At 42.5% G+C, this 19551-nt stretch overlaps 2 protein-coding genes across 3 annotated transcripts in view; one reads left to right on the forward strand and one right to left on the reverse strand.

Annotated features, from left to right (window-relative positions):
- SH3GL3 (SH3 domain containing GRB2 like 3, endophilin A3) overlaps positions 1-11246 on the forward strand; it is a 90192-nt gene extending 78946 nt beyond the window's left edge. The window contains exon 9 of the mRNA XM_029574437.1: positions 10489-11246. Within this exon, the coding sequence (XP_029430297.1) occupies positions 10489-10694 (206 nt within the window). The 3' untranslated portion in view covers positions 10695-11246. The remainder of the gene's footprint in view (positions 1-10488) is intronic.
- The window catches only part of LOC115074703 (lamin-L(III)-like), a 103451-nt gene continuing 85429 nt past the window's right edge, over positions 1530-19551 (reverse strand). The window contains exon 13 of one of the 2 annotated variants that reach the window (XM_029574433.1): positions 1530-10097. The gene's annotated coding sequence lies outside the window, so the exon portion shown is untranslated. Of the gene's footprint in view, positions 10098-13595; positions 14138-19551 lie in introns of those variants that run through there. The other variant, XM_029574432.1, reaches the window with a different exon arrangement.

The raw sequence follows: 19551 nt of genomic DNA on the forward strand, positions 1-19551 counted from the left end.
TTGATCTTTGTGATTATAAATTTAATACTGTGCATCAGCACTTCATACAAAAATGCAACATTTGCAACTGAGAAAAATCTACCTTAATTCTTTGTTTTTTGCATTTTAATAATTTTTCATAAAATGAACCAAATGTTACAAGCAAAATATACTAAGACCATATGTCATTACAGGGATCCCATTTATAAATACCTTATATTGAACAAGCTTCCCATGATCAATGCCCTCCACCAACATTACATATGTACGTATTACAGCAGAATTTCCTATTTTACACCTGTTTTTAGAAAGTAGAAAAATAAATTCAAAGAACTTTTACACTATACACTGTATTTTTGTACTATTTCTGACTCGCTTAAAAATGCAAGTTATTTCACACCAGAAATTGTATACCAATAGGGGAAGCATTCCAGAAGGAATTTTACACATGTATATTTGTAAAAGAGACACGCCCCTGTACACCATGCAAAAGATCAGACAGACAATGCGTCTTATTCAAAAGGTATTTTTATATGGAAATAATAATGGGCAGCAACATAGACACAAGGCAAATCAATACATCCATAAACAGCTTGAGATTGGCTCAGAATGCAACAAATAACTTTAAACAAACTCTTAGGAGACCCAGCATGAACAATCATCAATGAGATTACATAAGCCATCATTAATGCTTATGCTTGTCCTAGCCGTGGAAGCTGTTGCGCTGTATAACTGTAAGCATAGTAAGCATTAGGCCCCACCTTGACTCAGCAATCCCTTGCTGTTGAAGCAGAGGATCAATCGCAGATACATTGTGCCCGCTTCCCGCTGCTGAAGTGGAAAGGTGTCACTATGGCATGCAGCTGCTCCATTTGCTATCTAGCAATGCATTGGTTGGGGCCATATCCGTCAAACGTCACTCTCCTCCCAGAGTCAGCTAACTGTGCTGGGTAACCTCCTATGTCACTGCCCACCCTGGTAACAAAACCTTGTTTTCCAGGGGGCCCGCACTATAAATTTACAAGCTGTTAAGCCCGTAACAACGGGCTACATTAAAAAAAAAAAAATTTTCGGTCCATTTTCAAACACAGCACCCTTCCACACTTTTTCTCCCTCACTCCCCCTTCCCCTTGCTCACTCATCTCTTCCCTCCCCTCAGTCTTACTCACCCTCTGTCTCCCACTGCCTCCCTCCCCTCACTCTCACCGCAGTCACTCCCCACCCTCTCTCATTCCTATCCCTCACTCTCATCCCCTCCAAGCCCCTCAGCTCATCCACAGCCCCTTCCCTCTCCCTCAGCCCTCCTCCACTCCCTCTCTCTTCTCCACACCTTCTTACTCTTCCCACTTACTCACTCACATCCCTTTGTCTCCCACTGCCTCCCTCCCTCACTCTCACCTTCCCCCTCATTCTCCCTCCCCTTCCCTCAGTCACTCCCCACCCTCTCTCAATCCCATCCCTCACTCCCAGCTCATCCTCAATCCCTTCCCTCTCCCTCAGCCTTCTGCCACAACTGCTTACCCTTCCCACTTACTTACATCCATGTTCCTTCCATCCCCTCTCATCTTCCCTTTTCTTCCTCTCATCCACAACCCCTTCCCTCGGACGGCGCAGACGGGAGGTCTCCGGGAGTCCCTCGCGCCTCACCACCGGGCTCTCTGCTTCTCATCGCTGCCGCTAGTGCTCCTCCCCGCCGCCTCTACTGCTCCTCCCAGCGGCATGTTGTAAGAGGTCGCGCTCGGCTTTGACCGACGTGCTCTCCCGCCCGTGCATGTGCGGTAGAGCTGCTCTCTACTGTGCATTTGTGGGCCGTCGGTCAGAGCCCATTTATAAGGTAGATTGCTGCAGCCCTACAGGGTTGACAGGCAATCAATAACATCATGTAGACTGCTAATGAATATATCCAGTCCAATGTCAGACAAATGTGCTCCATCTGAATGGAATAGACCTGGGCATCTTTCATCAATTAAATCGTGTGAGAGGCAAAAACCTGCACATACATGAGTTTCTGCTGTGTTTTTTCTACTGCTTGGTGGGATCTCTCTCCCCGCCATACCCTCCTGGGAATGATGCAGGACCAGAGCCTCCAGGAAGAAACCTGCGATGGAAATGCAGTCTTTTTCTACTGCTTGGACCAATTCGACACTAAGCCTGGTGGTAATATCGTTATGCCCCAGGAGGCTGACTGCTCCTTGTGCAAATGCCAAATTGGAGGCATCAGCTGGTCCCACCTCATTCCCCTATTTCCCATCCACATTATTGTAATTCGAGCTGCTTCTATTCCCACGTGAACCCCCAGTGGTCTTGACATAGCTCGTTTATGTGGCCAGCAGATATAGGAATGCCCTATGATCCAAATGAAATGCATTGGTCGCCTATTATCTGAAATAAGCATAAAATATTAGATACACACTTAGCGAAAATAGGAATCAGGCTCACATACAATTGATAATGCTGGGAATGCCACCTGCCCACTACCGTTATGTCTTTGCTGGTTAACCCTAGGGCTGCAGCTGTCGTTGCTGCCCCAATTCTAAATAAATGAGAATCTATTGGTATCAATCATTGCAGCCCTCGGACTCCATTGTAATAAACAGGTGAACTGAAAGCAAGACCGGTTGTAAATCTGCATGAATTAATAAAGGGCCCGGCGTGTCTGGCCTGAGGGATAGATAACATTGTAGGTTTGATACTGAGCATGCAGTGTACCTTTCAACCTACTCAGAATATTTTCCCCTTTTCCTGTTTGATCAGGTTTTGACCACTCAGGTTAATAGCAATCGGTGTGGGTGTTAATAGTACAGCCTCAATCTGCAAGCCCGATGTGGGCAACCTGGATGATCTTGAGACCAATTCGCTTGTTCGCATAACTGCAAAGAAGGCTAGAGAGAAGGCAGATTGAAAGAGTTGAGTTTCAAATTGGTCATAGCACACACTGTGTAAAATCTGACTAATGACACCAAACGCTCATGCGTGATTGGATGTCTCTGGTTGCGCTGTTTCCCCGACTTTCTTGCCCAACCTTTCATAATGTGCTGTACCACAAAACTAGTTACTAAGTTAGGTTGATTCAAGGCCTTTGCAAAGATTGCCAAGCAACTAGATACTGAGGATCGGGACCTGCCCTCATTCTTGAATGGTAGTATATACTCGACTATTACCTGGGTGTCTGCCATAACCAGTCACAACCCTTGCTATATATAAGTGCCTGGAAATCATATGGGTAGTGTCTGACAAGGAGTCCAGCATTATTCTCCCAATCTCAGGGGGGGGGGGGGGAGAGCGGGGGGGGCTAAGCCACCAGCCCTCTGGAGGTGCTGGAGTTACCTTGATGTCTGCTGCTGGCACCATGGACTTGAAGATGGACCACTTAAAACATGACAAAAAAATCAGCTATGCCATTCTGAACACCTGGAACATGCGCTGTATGCATCATGATATGAAAGGCAGACACCCAATTGTATATATTCCTATAGATCCTAGGCTTTTTATCTTTTCCTTCTGCCGCTGTGTCCTTCTCTTTTTGTTCATTACCCTCCCCATCCTGGTCTCTCTGATCAACAGTGAAAACAGGTCTATAAATTCTCATCTCCAAATTTTTTTAAAGTTTTTTTGGGGACACCGCTAGCTAGGGTGTTAACCCCGCACTGTACCTTCTCTTTTGTTCTGCCCACTTGATAAGGTACAGTCATGGTACTTTCAGCCTTTCTTTTTTTTTTTTGTAATTAAAGGTTTTTATTATTCCAAACAGTGCAAGAAGTAAATCATGCATGATACAGCCAGAAAGTAACAGAAGAAACATAGAACAGTGTCAGTGTACAATATCAACCTTCAGAACCAGAAATAAATCTGTAGTAACAGTTGTATAAGCTATGGATAGATTCACACACCATCATAGCTACCAAAAACTTTTATCACCCTAACCCTCCCTCTCTCCCCCTCTCCCCTTGCCTCTCATATATATACCTAGCCCTGATGAATTGATTAGTAATGCTAGAGATATAAGGTATAAAGGAGATATCACGTCAGTATCTGAATTCTCTATCGAACAGAGCCTAACTGGTAATTTGGATTATCGTCTGTTCCTGGGCATAGGTTTCCTGAGAGGACAGCCATCTTTGGTAGGTTTGTCATGTCTTTTCAAAGCTAGAGACTCTCTTGTTCTTATAGGCTGTAATTTTTGATAACAAATACATTTTATGCACTTTTGTTGTATGTCTGCTTTTGTTGGTACCCTTGGAGACTTCCACATTCGTGCAATTTCACATCGACTGGCAGTCAATATATAGTGGGCTAAACGATTGTGGTCATCCGTGATCCCTGGAAATTTTGTACCTAATAATACTTGTGCAGGCGTGGGTGAGGCTAACCCTGGAATCAGATCTCTCATCCAGTGACACACCTCCCACCAGGCTGGCTGTAGCTTTGGGCATTCCCACCACATGTGGAAATAAGTTCCCACATCCGTACATGTCCGCCAGCATATGTCTGAGTAGTGCGATGTGAATTTATGCAATTGTGAAGGGCAAACATACCAACGGTAAAGTAGTTTATATGAATTTTCAATTAGAGAAGTAGAAATATACCCTCTGCCCATATTCTGGAAAATATTCTTCCAATCCCGGCGTGTCCAATCTACCTGGAAATCTCTCCCCCACACCTTCTGAAATGTATGTGTAGGCCCATCCTGTGGAGATAAGTGGTATATTGTGGATAATACTTTAGTGCAACAATTGGCCTTCTCACAGACCTTTTCGAATTCTGACTTTCCTAAATTGAGATGTAGGTCAATCATGTGGGCTCGTGCAAAATGAGCTAATTGTGCATAGGGGTATGCAGCAGATGCTGGTAAGATATAGTCCTGTTGTAGGTCTAAAAAAGAACGTTTGTTATTTTGATCCCAGATATGCCCCCATGACCGTATTCCCTGCCGCCTCCACACTCCAAAAGCCTGACTCTCAAAACCAGGTCAGAACTCTTTATTAGCGTATAAACTAGTGCTGGCATGATATTCCCTCCTGCCCAACAATCGAGTTCCATGCTGATGCCACAACTGTAATAAAAGGAGGGTGGGAGAACCGTGCTCGGCTCTACGGTCCAGGTTTTTCTGGGCTGCCATATAAGACTACTAAGAGATACATGCCCCATTAATTCTTGGGTTATTAGCACCCATTGTTTAGACTGTCGTGTAATGTGCAAACCAACCAACTTTTTAAACTGGGCAGCCCAGTAGTATTGAGCGATATCCGGAACATTAAGGCCCCCCCCTCCCCTGGATTTTAGGTTTGGTAAGTACCCGCCTGGCCACTCTTGGCCTACGTCCTGCCCAAATGAAAGTCATACAACTCCTTTGCCACTGCTTTAAGAGCGGGGCTGGGTTCAGAAGTGGTAGTGTCTGGAATAGATATAAAAGTTTCGGCAAGATAGTCATTTTAAAGACAGCCATTCTACCCATCCGTGAAATGTGGTAACGGCTCCATTCTTCCATGTCCTTAGAGATTTTGTTCCATAAGGGTATATAATTTATGGTGAGTAAATCCTGAGTGGCACTTAGCTGAATTCCTAAATCCTTAATCTGCGCTTTTGCCCACTTAAATTGAAATAGCCCTTGGAAGCGAGTGATCTCTCTGGATGAAATATTGATAAGTATCTCAGATTTTTTCCAGTTAACTCGGAAACCCGAGACTCGACTAAATGCCTCCATTTCATCAGTCATATGCTCAAGTGAGGTCTCCGGATCTGTGAGTGTGAGTAAAATATCATTGGCATAGAGGGAGAGTTTAGTGGAAATCCTACCCATAACCAACTCAGTGATATTGGTGTTGCATCTGACGTTGATTGCAAAGGGCTCAAGAAACAAAGCAAAAAGCAGTGAAGATAGCGGGCATCCCTGTCTAGTCCCCCTACCCACCACAAAAGTGGGTGAGTAACCTCTGTTGCTCTTAAGGCAGGCCCTGGGCGAACTATGCAGCTGGCGTAGCCAGTGGAGATAGGGTGCCCCCAAATCCCATATTTTCCAAAGTATGGAAGAGATAAGGCCAGTGCACCATATGAAACGCCTTTTCAGCGTTAATTGATAAGGCTATAGAGGGGAGATTGTGCTTTTGCACATACCAAATGTTAGCCAAGATCTTGTGGACTTTGTCAGCAGTGGTCCTCCCTGGAATAAAACCCACCTGATCATTATGAACCAGCTGTGCTATAAAACAATTCAAACAATTGGCAAGAATTTGCGCTAGTAATTTAACATCAATATTCAGGAGAGAAATGGGTCTGTAGGATCCGCATAGTGTCGGATCCCGCCCAGGTTTTACCAAAATCATAATCCCTGCCGTGTTAGCCTGTGCTGATAATGAAGTCCCCATTCTCAAAGAATTAAATTAAGAGTATGGGCATTATTGCTGTAGAAAATTGTTTATAAAACCTCAGTGTATACCCATCTAGTCCTGCAGATTTGCCAGGCTTTAGGGATTTAATAGCTTTGTGACGTTCTCCTTCAGTAATATCTTTATCTAAGAATTGCCGCCGGGAAGTTGTCAAGACTGGGAGTGGTATATCGGACAGGTAAGCGGTAATAGCTCTAGCCTGTATTGCCGGATCACTGCTATATAATTGAGCATAAAATTGATGAAATCTTTGTCTGATTGAGATGTTATCTGTTAGAATCTTCCCCTCTGAATCTTTAATTTTTGTGATAGTGGATTGGACCTGCCTACATTTGAGAGCTTGGGCCAGATACCTCCCAGCTTTGTTCCCTCCCTCAAAAAACTTCTGCTGAGCCAGTTCCAAATGATGCGCAATCCGTGCTGAGTCCAACGCTACTAGTTTATCCCTTATCTCCTGAATGTTTTTCCTGAGCGAGGAGCGAGCTGTATCCCGCATATGAGACACTTCAATCTGGTGTAGAGTAGTCATCAAGTGTTGTCTTTCCCTCGCCCTCTGTTTTTTAAACAAAAGTGGCCCGGGCAATAAAAGAGCCCCACAATACACTTTTCATGCACTCCCAAAGAGTCCCAGGATTAATGTCTCCAGTATCATTAAGATGTATATATTCTTATATTTCCCTTACTATCTGTTTTTGAAAAGCACTGTCCTCCAGTAGGGAATTGTTGAGCCACCAATATCGCTGCCCAGTATCAGAATTGTGCAAGTGTAATTGAAACCAAATGGGAACATGGTCAGATTATACTATGGGTTCAATGTCCACCGCTTGTACCATCTTAATTCTAGTTTTATCTATCAAAAACATATCTAAGCGAGAGTAGTAATTATGAGGATGTGAGTAATAAGAATAACACCTTGAGGTAGGAAAGTGAGATCGCCAAACATCTACCCCCGCTATTAGAGTAGAGTAATGATGTTTTTGAGTGCCTTTCTAGAAAAGGTAGAATCTGAGCTGGTCCCTGTGGAGTTATCCAGATGCGGATTAAGCGTTAAAGTCCCCACCGCGAATTACACTCCCCTCTGCCTTGTCAGCTATAAAAGTGTGAAGAGTGGCATAGAAGGCTTCCTTTCAGGAGGTGGGACCGTATACTGTACATAGCGTGAAATATTCCCCCCCTAATTTCACATTAAGTAAGAGAGAGCAGCCCTGAGGATCAGGGTGTGAGCCTACCAATTCAAAGTGTAATTCCTTATGAATTAGGATTCCCACCCCTAAGTATTTAGAATCCTTGGTCACCGCCGCCCAGTACTAGTGCAGGTATTTATCAGCTCTCATTAGACCTTCATATCGTTTTCGAAGGTGTGTTTCTTGCAAATAAATCACACCAGCTTTTAAGCGACCCATCTCCTGATATAAAAGCCTTCTCTTGCGGCCAGAATTTAAACCCTTAACATTAAGGGATATAAATTTAACCATAGACATGATGATCGCTGTAGATCTCCCACCAATGCGCATACCTAGCACAATCTTCACCCGGGCCCAACAACCACAAATTGAGAGGCTCATGTAGAACCCGTAGCCTAAGTTGATAGAGAAAGCTAGCCCTAGTAACCTATTGCACAAGTTGGTACATATGAATGACAGTTCTCCAATGTTTCCAACTACTGATTTGTGTATATATATATATACACTATGAGGCAAAATACTCAACTTCCCCCTCCTCCCATACCCTTGAGGTACCTAGGAAGGATTCCTTCATTCCCGAAAATTCCTGGAGGAAGGAGCCATGCCGGTAAGCAGATCCTTCCATCCCTGGAGCATTATACATTAAACAAAATCCTTGTCAAAGTTAATTTAGCTTATGATTACCCACTGAGCTAAGTAATCGGTTAGTATTAGCTGGAAGTATCCCCCCATTGATCACCTTACGTCCCACTTCTGTTATCAAAGGAGGGCACCTGGAAGTAAATAAGGAAAGTCGGACAATTATGGCAGTTCATGTGTGGATATCAGCCGATGAGTTGTCGCTGGTGTTTCTTCGGAGTCTGCGTCCCCCTTTGTTGCCACTGTGGTGTATCAGGTCTGGAGCTAATAGGAGTGGCAACCCCTAGGGGCTGGCATCTCCACCGATATTCCCACTTCTTTCAGAACTTGCGCTGCTTCGTCTAATGTGCGAACTTTGAACGACTTCCTTTCTATCTGGAACCATAAACTGAAAGGGAAGAGCCATCACTAACAGATGGACGCTGAAGATAAAGCAGCAGTTATAGGTCTGAAAGTCAGTTGCTTGTGCAGGGTGCTGGAAGCCAACTCCGCATATATGGTGATCTCATTCTCTTCCCAGTTCCAAATCCAGCATTGTCTCTCTGTAGTAGCTATCTTTCTTTGTATGCAAATGAATGAAAACATACCACGATATTTCGTGGCCTGTTCCCAAGCCTGGGCTCCAGGGCCTTGTGTGCCCTTTCGATCTGCAGAGTGACAGGAGTTCCCTCTGTATTGGTCTCTGTTTCCCCAAGGATCAAATTGCAGATATTCTGTATCACTAAGGAGCAGTCAGCATATTCATCCTTTTCTGGAATACCTTTAAAACATAGGTTACAATGTCTAGACCTATTCTCTAGGTCTTCAAGTTTATCTGCCATTTCAGACTGGGTGGATTGTAAGGCTGTTAAAGCTGTTTGTTGCTTGGACCAACGCTCCTTGTGTTCATCCAGCCTATTTGTCTGTCATCAAACCTGCGACCCAGCTCCGCGTGGTCCTCACGCATTTCTTGTAAGGTGACAGTGATCTCGGCTTTGAAAGATTTTATATCCTGGTGTATTTCCATAAACCAGGATCTTAGCTCCGCTCGAGAGGGGAGCTCCGAGCTCTGCTTCCCCAGCTCTCCACCCTCGTTCCCGAGTCCTCCAGGCCATCCTCAGCCACCATTTTGTGTGCCTGCCTCAGGATAGACTTCTTCTCCCCCTTTGCTATAGGAAAATTTTTTGAAGTCGACAGTCTTTTTTTTTTTTTATTCGCCATGTGCCCGCCTCCGCTGCTGATGGCTCGTGAAATCGCTCCGAAATGCATGGGTAATAGCTGATTTTTGTCATAAAAAGCCCCGGGAGTCTGGGAGCTCCTTTTTTAGGTGACCGGCGTGGGAAGTGGCGTCACTTCCTCCTCCACTTTCAGCCTTTCTGCTAGCTCGACTGTCAGTATTTGGCACCAGGGCTGTTTTCCATACATCACCTACTGATATGGCATTACTTGCTAACCTCTTTCTTTTAAATGCTTTTAGTGCATTTGCATGACGTTGGCCAATGCCTGCTCGTAATCATCATCAGTGGATTGATAGTCAGAGGAGACTGGCCCTAATGAGCCACCCAACTTACCTGAGTCTAGTGTTGTACAATGCTGTATGGGGGCAACTGCATTTGGGGTCCAAGTGTGTTGCACTAACAGCCTTTTGCACTGGTATCGTTCAGCCTTCTCTGGAGGCCAGCCCAACAGTCTGCTTCCTGTGGGCTGCTATGCACTGCTGTAACCAGTCAGTGCTGTGTGTGAGTCTACTGGTGTATCTCTCCTTTCAATTCATCCCTCTCATCATGTTTTCTTCATGCTCTTGTGTGGTTTGTGCTTAGTTTCTCAGTGGGGTAGTTGATGAATTGGTTGCAGCCTTCTTACTGTTGTGATTGTATGTTCGCTGGCACCTATTTTTAGTTTCAAATTGTCTGCTTCTTTGGTGCCATAGCTGTAAAAATATTCAAACATCTTGCATAAGTTATTACATATCTGCCTAAGGCTAGCGTGGGAAAAATGCATGCAAAAACCCGCAGTAGCTTTAGTGCTGCTTATTACATCAGCCCCAATATCTGCTATGCCCAAAGCAAAAATGGAGACCTATACCATAATCATCAGCCAGTACTTTTGTCCATAACAAGCCAAATATTTCAGCTTATCTAATCACTCCTGGGTTTTTTGCCTCCATATCAATGCATCAAACTAGGCCATTATATCCCCCCCAAAAAATTTGAGAAACACTGTAAATTCAGCCACTAGAGCTTTGTTTATGTAGTATGAAGAAAGCTATTATCAGTATTCTTTAAAAATGCAAACTAATATTTGCTTTTACAAATGATCAGATTCTTCAAGGTACATGGATCAGCCTTGCTGTCGAGCTCTGTATGACTTTGAACCAGAAAATGAAGGAGAACTGGGCTTCAAAGAAGGTAACATCATAACTTTAACAAACCAGATTGATGAAAATTGGTACGAAGGAATGATAAACGGTGAATCTGGATTCTTCCCAATTAATTATGTTGACGTATTGGTGTCTCTGCCTCAATAAACAGCCAGCTTACACTGTGGACATCATTTCATGATTGAAATGGATTCACATGACCATCAATGTGGCATTCTGTGAAAGCCTTGCTCTTTGACTTTTGTATGTCTTATCTTTTATGTATTTATTATATTTTATTTGTATTTAAAAAAAAAAGTTACCCTTTTTGGCTAGATGAAAATGAACCATTGTTTTGTAATGGATTACTATGTTAATTGAATGTATTATACTGGTAACAAATTTGGTTTAAAAAGCATAAAGTTTTAGGTAATGTGGCTGTATTAGCATTTGGCTGCAATGTATTTTGTTCTTTTGCTATATTTTTAAAAACTGAGTGAACTAGGTATAATTTTCTAAAAGTTAGATCATTGTGCCTTTCATTTATCACAATCTACTTATCAAGAACAACCTCAAATGTGCACATTGTATGTTGACCAAAGGCAAAATTGGTTCAAATTATTTTTAAGATAGTGTTATACTAAGTATATTGTCATGAATTTACAACATGCTAGTTTCTCTGACCAAATTAATAAATCACAATAAAAATATTAACTTGCACAGAAACATTGTCATGCACTATGGCTATCATGTATATTAAATAAAGAAGCTGTATGAATGTATTTCTTAAATATCAATTTGACAAAGCAAGTGATAGGTACATTGGACCAATGTTTTCAATACTTATTTAAAAAAAACAAAAAAAAACCCTTTAGGCAAAGCCAAAACAGATTTCATTATTTTTTTTTTAAACTATAAAGGGACTGATTCAAACTTTTGTTTCAGAGCGAGTGCTTATTTGTTGGAAAAGGGCAAGTTTGACAATCCAGTTGTCTAGTTAGCTGCATATGGTTAAGTATTGTATGTAAGGCACCTAACAGTGGTTTACTATTTTTTAAATTCCCTGTACCTACGCAGATCAGTCCAGACTCCTGGGTTTATGCATCCCTGCCAGCCAATGGAAACAGAGAAAGTTAAGCTGACATTGCTTCATATACTCTGGTGCCACCTGCAGTTCCTCAGTATTTCTCTGTTTCCAGCAGATGGTGGTTGGTACATAAACCTGCAGTTTCTTTAACTTGCCAAGTATTTTTGTCTTTTTCTTGTGAGCATTCCTCCCAGGGGTCCCAGAGATGGATCCCTACCCTGTTTGGTTGAAGTGGACAAGCTGGAGGTCAGTGATCCTTTTGTACGGTTAGTCCAGTTTCAGCAGTGAGGTGCAAATCTGGTGGTCCAGATCCTACCACTTCGGTGGCTTTTTGGCTTCGATTTGCTGCTCTTTTTTTGCCTCTCCCTCAATTTTGACAAAACTGAGCTGGACAGTTGTCTTCAGCTTTAGGAGATGGGAACGCTTTGCAGGGCTGCTTAAATTTGCTTAAGAAAAAAGTCACAGCTTGAGCGGTAAGGACTGCTTTCTCCCTTCTTCCCCCCCCCCCCCCCCGAATCGAGTTTCAGCACAGGGCGGGTGTTGCTTTTCCTCCCAGAGCTCTGCGGTGCTGGGGCCTTTTCGGGGAGTGCTGTTTCTCCCACATGGCGATGGTAAGGGGATCACAGCCTGCGCACGTCTGAATCACCACAGGCTTTGTGCTGCCTCCCTCTCCGGAGGGGCAGTCCGAGCTCCCAGCGGCTGGGAAACAGACAAAAAAAAAAGTCATTGCCGGCTCTACTGCCACGAGGTCTGCGATTTTGGATGGCTCACCACATGGAGCCTGCGAGCCCAGACGCTGCGGGAATTGAAAGTTCATTGGAGAGGGCTGTGATGAGATCATCGGTTTTGCAATGTTTGTGGAAGTGAATAGTTTTTTTTAGGGGATGTGAGATTGCAATTTTTAGTGGTGCAAGTAGTTTGATGCAGAAGTGGTCGGACCAGGGGATAGGATTGCATGTGGGGGGGTCTGGTAGTATCAGGGCATTGGTAAAGATGAGATCCAAGGTGTGGCCTGCCTTATGCATAGGGCTAGTGATTATCTGCTTGAAGCCTAGTGCATTCATGGATCCAAGGAGGGAGTTGCAGGAAGAAGATAGGGGTACTGTGTCTAAGTGGAGATTAAAATCCCCAAGGATAATTGCAGGTGAGTTTGTCTGTTTTTGGTGGTATATTTGATCAAAGGGGAAGGGTTGGTTTTGAGGAGCCCTGGGGGGCATATATTAAGCAGATTTGGAGGTTGGGTGCTTTAAATAGACCAGTTTCCAACTTGTGAGGGGAGGAGATTGTTTGTCGAATTAGTTTAAGTCTCTTTTTTGCGGCAAGAAGGAAGCCTCCTCCTCGTTTCCTGGGTCTGGGGATGGATATGATGTCTTATAGGTCAGTTGGAAGTTGGTTTAGTAAGACAGAATCAGAGTCCTTTAGCCATGTCTCTGTGAGAGCACAAATGTCATTGAGTAGGGCGGTTTTTTTTGATGATAGATTGTGCATTTAAGAGGAGGATTGTGAAGGTGGTACGGCCAATTAGTTGGGTGAGGGGGGTGATCATGATGGGGAGCAATGTTCTGTGGTGTTCATGGGCGGTTTTGGACTGGGGAGTATGAGCTGTAGGAGTGTAGTGCTTGAGGGTGGGAATGGGATGGGAGCACATAGTGAATGGGTGGTGGAGCATGTTTCACCAGGGAGGTGTAATGGAGGAAGAGGAGTAGTGGGCCAGAGGAAAAGGCCAGAAATAAGGGAGGGGTTATTGGAGTGAAGGGGGGAGAGGAGGGTGAGAGGTAGTGGGGGAAGATGCGAAAGGGTGGGTGCAGGAGGGCAAGAGGAGGGTGGGTAAAGAGGGTGTGAAAAGGGATATCAGGTAGATGTCACAATTGAGGGATAAAAGATGTAATCACAAATATGGAATCAATACTAAAAAGTAAAACAGGCAAAATAATGGATATAATCATGAGGTATTAATTGGAAGGCAACATAGAATCGATACTGGTGATGAGGTCAAATTTTGGGTACAGTACTAGAAATATATGTTGTAATCTGTCACAATGCGAAGGCTCTTTGCTTTTTCAGCAGACAAAGGGAGTCCGGGGCAGAGGGAGTAAATGCTCTGGTGTTGCCTTGGCCTCGGGGAGTAGTTCTTTACATTTTCCCCCTTGGCCTCTGGTAGGCAAGGTCTTGCATTGGATAGAGGCGTATCTCAGCTGCGGTTTGCAGATCTGGTCAATCTGGCTGTAGGCGGAACGATGTGATTCAGTCATCTCCCTCATCTTCTGAGGCAGGGCCCCAAATTTTCCGACCAGGCAGAACACTTTTGTCTAGCGGCTTGGCTTTTGAGAGGAAGTGTTTGAGGTGCAAAGGGTACCCAGAAGTGGTCATCATTATTACTCTTCTGCAAGTGAGACAGAAGTCGACTTAGTTGTCATATGTCTTAAGTCTGGAAGGTCTTTGGGTCATGGTGTATGGCTAAAGGAGTACAAGCATTGTGGTCTTCGTTGTCTCACATTCCTTCAGGAATATATTTATAAATGATCTGGAAAGAAAGAAATACGAGTGAGGTAATCAAATTTGCAGATACAAAATTGTTCAGAGTAGTTAAATCACAAACAGATTGTGATAAATTGCAGGAAGATCGTGTGAGACATGGAAAACTGGTAATCCAAATGGCAGATGAAATTTAATGTGGATAAGTACAAGGTGATGCATATAGGAGAAAAATAACCCATGCTATAGTTACACAATGTTAGGTTCCATATTAGGAGCTACCACCCAAGAAAGATCTAGGCGGCATAGTGAAAACACATTGAAATCGTCGGTTCAGTGTGCTGGGGCAGTCAAAAAACAAACAATGTTGGGAATTAGAAAGGGAATGGTAAATAAAATGGAAAATGTCAATGTGTCTATAGTTCCATGGTGAGACCACACCTTGAATACTGTGTACAATTCTGGTCGCCACATCTCAAAAGATATAGTTGCAATGGAGAAGGTACAGAGAAGGGTGACCAAAATGATAAAGGGGATGGAACAGCTCCCCTATGAAGAAAGACTAAAGAGGATAGGACTTTTCAGCTTGGAGAAGAGACAGCTGAGGGGAGATATGATAGAGGTGTTTAAAATCATGAGAAGTCTAGAACAGGTAAATGTGAATTGGTTATTTACTTTTTTGGATAGACTAGGGGCACTCCATGAAGTTAGCATGTGGCACATTTAAAACTAATTGGAGAAAGTTCTTTTTCACTCAATGCACAATTAAACTCTGGCATTTGTTGCCAGAGGATGTGGTTAGTGCAGTTAGTGTAGCTGTGTTTAAAGGATTGGATAAGTTCTTGGAGAAGTCCATTACCTGCTATTAAGTTGACTTAGAAAATAGCCACTGCTATTACTAGCAACAGTAACATGGAATAGATTTAGTTTTTGGGTACTTGCCAGGTTCTTATGGCCTGGATTGGCCACTGTTGGAAACAGGATGCTGTGGCTTGATGGACCCTTGGTCTGACCCAGTACGGCATGTCCTTATGTTCTTAATGTTTCATCAAAGGCCTAGCTTTCAACTCTTAGAGTCCAGGTGGTGGCCTTGCTTGCTTAAGAGGAAAAGTTTATGGGTACCAGTTGTCCTCATCCCGACAGATTTATCAGAGGGGGGTCAAGAATTTGTGCCCTCCAGTTCCAGGAACTTTAATCTCATTCTCTGAAGTTTGTGTGAGGCTCCTTTCAAACCTATCCACAGGGAGACTCTTAAGGATTTGACTTTAAAGGTCATTTTCGTGGGAGCCATTTGTTCGGTGAGGAGAATTTCTGAGTTGCAAGCTTTCTCTTGTCGCAATCCATTCCTTCAGATCTCGGAAGCAGAAGTGTCTTTGCGAACAGTAAATCTTTTCTTCTGAAGGTGATAGCTACTTTTCATGTCAATCAGACTGTGCAGCTGCTGGCCTTTTCGTACTTGGTTGCTTCTGAGACTAATGCACAGGAACTTCTAATGTTGGACGTTCATAGGGCTTTGCTGTGGTATATCAAGCTCACAAATTATTTGAGGAGATCTGGCCATCTTTTCATTTTATGGAGTGGTCCGAAGAAAGGTACCCAGGCTTCCAAGGCTACCATTGCGAGATAGCTTAAGGAGGCTATTGGATCTGCATGCATACTCAAAGGTTGGCAAGTGCCGGACGGTTTGGGGGCTCACTCTACTCGATCTCAAGCAGCCTCTTGGGCAAAGGCTCACTTGGTTTCTCCACAGGAAATTTGTAGAGTAACGACTTGGCTCCAGTCTAGGGCAGCCAGAGTCTCGGCTGTTTGGTGAGAGTGTCTTGCAAGCAGGACTCTCCCGGTTACACAGCAGGGAGCTCTGGTACATCCCAGGAGTCTGGACTGATCAGAGTACATACAGGGAAAGGAAAATTGGGTCTTACCTGCTAATTTTCTTTCCTGTAGTACCATGGATCAGTCCAGAACCTACCCAGTCTATGGCAGGGGAGAGTAGTCAGTTCAGCTTTAATATTTTTGAGATAGCCAAAAATCTTAATTTTTTTTGCAAGCGTTTACCACCAATATTTTTTGCACAGTTTTGGATTCAGCTTGGGTACAGGTCAATACTGAGGAACTGCAGGTGGCACCAGAGTATATGAAGCAGTGTCTCCATTTGCTGGCAGGGATGCATAAACCCAGGAGTCTGGACTGATCTGTGGAGCTACAGGAACGAAAATTAGCAGGTAAGAACCAATTTTCCTATCACAGTACTGGCAAGGGCATGAATGACTGTAGCTTGCTTCTGCCCTGTGAATATCATCAACTGGGTAGGAGAGAGAGAGATAGAACCAAACCCCCCTCCCAGGCCTATCAAGAGGAAAAGAAAAGAAATGGTAACCTTAGTGCTCTAAACATGAACTGACATTGGCTTTATCCAGTGCATAGATAAAGCATTGATGCAGCAAGGGTCAAGGTATATACATCATATGTCGCCTTATGTGACTTCATCACCTATGATTCATAAACAGTGACATACCTTCACGGATACCATTTTACATATATTAAGGATGTGAATGTAAGTTCATAAGTTGTCAAATCTTCAAACAAACTGTCCATTTCTGCAGCTTTTCCAATCAATCAATTAAATTAAAAAAAAATTCACTATATTTACTTAACTCATTCTTAAAGAGTAGGAACTAGTTTGTAAAAGGAGTCTTCTAATGCTAGCATTGTGGTTTTGAAAGACTATATAAAAAGTGCAGGCAATGGTTATAGCCCAGGGAAAGGAGAAGCAAATTTCTAGCAGATAATAGAAAATATAGTAAGAACCATATATTTTTTTTATTTATTTTATTTATTTATTTTGTTATACCGAGTTTCATGATAGGCATCACATCAACCCGGTTTACAAATAACAAGGAGTGTAAAGCATAACGTAACGTAAAAAACAATATTTTCAATAAGAACCTTGAACTTTAAATACAGTGAATCAGAAAAAGGGAGAGGGAAAGTTACAAAAAAACAAGGAAAATAAACTTGGGGTGGAAGGGGAGAAATTGAACAGCACAATATTTACATTTACATATATATTGCCACTGATCCTGCCAAAGTCCTATCCCCCCCCCCCCCCCCTTCTCTTGGTCAATTAGATGTACCATGTAAATGGTGTTATCTGACCATATTCTTATATATTCATATATATATTATATTCATATTATATTCATATAGCCCAACAGCCTGATTTAGAATTATCATGCCTCCCTCCCACTCTCCATTGTAAACAGTACCTTATTTATTGTATATTGTTATCTATCTTCGTTCTCCCCCTCTTTTTTTCCCTCTCCCAGTTAAGGCTACCTTGTTAGAATGTAACTTTCATACTCTTTCAATTTGTCACTTGTTATATGGTTGGTTATAGTTCTACTTTGTTCAATGTAAACCGAGTTGATTTGATCTGTATCAAGAAAGTAGTTATAGAAAGCCTTAAATAAATAAATAAATATTCAGTCTGTTGAATACAAAAAACAAGGTGCAAAAACACTTCAAATGGTTTTTAAAACCAAAAACATTTTGAAAATGATGCAGCCTGGTATCAGATGAAAGCAATGCTCAAAGACACCTGCTCTCATGCTCAGCAGGGATGTGAATTGTTTTATAATGAAATATCATACGATATTTCTTAAATTTGTTATAAATCTGTTAGTTGCATGATTTAACACTTTTCCCCCGAATTTTCGGGAAAACAAGATTTTCCCACAGCCACACAAAACTGAAAGCACAAACGATCGGGCACCCGATGCACATCCCTAATGCTCAGAATGGGCTATACCAAGAAAAAGCCAACTACACTCCTCTATACACTAACTCAATGGCTGTTGAAAAATATTTTATGGTGGAAGGGGGTAGTTTCATCTGTGGCCAAACTCAGTAACTATCATGGTTACCACAGCCCTAATCTAATCATTGCCATCAACCCACCACCTATTCCAAACTGTCAATATTTCAAACATTTAAACATTTTTTTAATTGCTTTTAAACACTCTTGCTTTTATACCATCTCAATGAGACACTGTTCAGAAAAGTGATGCATTTGAAAATTTTGCTTGTACATCATCTAATCCCACTTAGCTTTATGGACACCCTCCCACAGCAACCAGATGTGGCTACGTTTCAAAACAAAGTCTTTCATCAGGGGATGAAAATAACTTCTCTCTTGTAGATCAAATCAAACAAACAATCTCCTACTACTGAACTCGTAGCTTCACCCTGACCATTTTGAAAGTGTCAATTTAAACTGGATCATGTGACTTGGCAACAACCAATCCTGCTACTTTCAAATAGACTATACACCAGTAGCAATTGATACAAACTATAGGTAGAAACCACATTCTAGAACAAAGTCACAATAGCCCTTAAGGGGCTACAGTCTTCATCATATAAATCCAAATTAATAATTAAGGCGAGCCTTTATATCTCTACCTGGAGGTAATTCTTTCACTTGCTCTATCATCATCCATTGAAATTGATCAAACATATTAATGATTAATCAAAGGCTGTACCATCGGTGCATGCAATGTTTGTATATGAAGTCTTGAACTATGCTCTATCAATTTCAATTTAACAGACTGCACAGACCAGCCATCACAGAGCATCAGACAAGGAAACATCAGTACATAAATGTTAGCTGAACTACAGTGACTCTCTCCTCTTCACATCGTAATCAGTCACTTGGTCTTCCCAGTCAGTACCCACAATAGTATTAGTACAAAAAAACCACACATATCTACGATGGCCACCTTTTATACGTGTTGGCAAAATGTCAGCAAAATGCAAATGTACAATCTGATCCCATATATTGCTTTTTAACGTATAGAAGGTGGTCATCATAAGGTTAAATATGATTTTTGTACTAATACTACTGTGGATACTGACTGGGAGGTCCCGGAGACCGGTTACCATGTGAAGAGGAGAGTGTCACTGTAGTTCAGCTAATATTTATGTACTGATTGGTCCTTCTCAGATGCTCTATGCTAGCCCAACTGTGTGTTCGGTTGAAATGAGAATGATAGATCATTCAAGACTTCATACATGGACTCTGAGCGCACCGATGGTACACTGTGTGTTTCTTTGCTTTTCCAGATGCATCCAAAAGTATCCATAAATGTCTATATCACTAACAAAGTCACTATCTAATTATATGATGCAGTTCTACAGAAAACACTCCCTGGGATACAAAAATCTACTCATGTATTTGTCACCTAACATGTTGCGATGTTTCAGCATCTGAATGCCTGCTTCAGGAGTTATCACAAGCTTTTTCTACACCACCAGAAGAGGATTTGTTATTTTATAATCTTCCAAAATCCCTCTACACAGAATATGTTTAACAAGACATATGTCTATATCAGACCCCGAGTGTGCTGAATCTGGCCTTCTTTTTATCAAGCACCTTCATCACAGTTAAAACGTATTGGTTGATGCAGC

The sequence above is a fragment of the Rhinatrema bivittatum genome, chromosome 13 (genome assembly GCF_901001135.1).
Source record: "Rhinatrema bivittatum chromosome 13, aRhiBiv1.1, whole genome shotgun sequence".
Taxonomy (NCBI): domain Eukaryota; kingdom Metazoa; phylum Chordata; class Amphibia; order Gymnophiona; family Rhinatrematidae; genus Rhinatrema; species Rhinatrema bivittatum.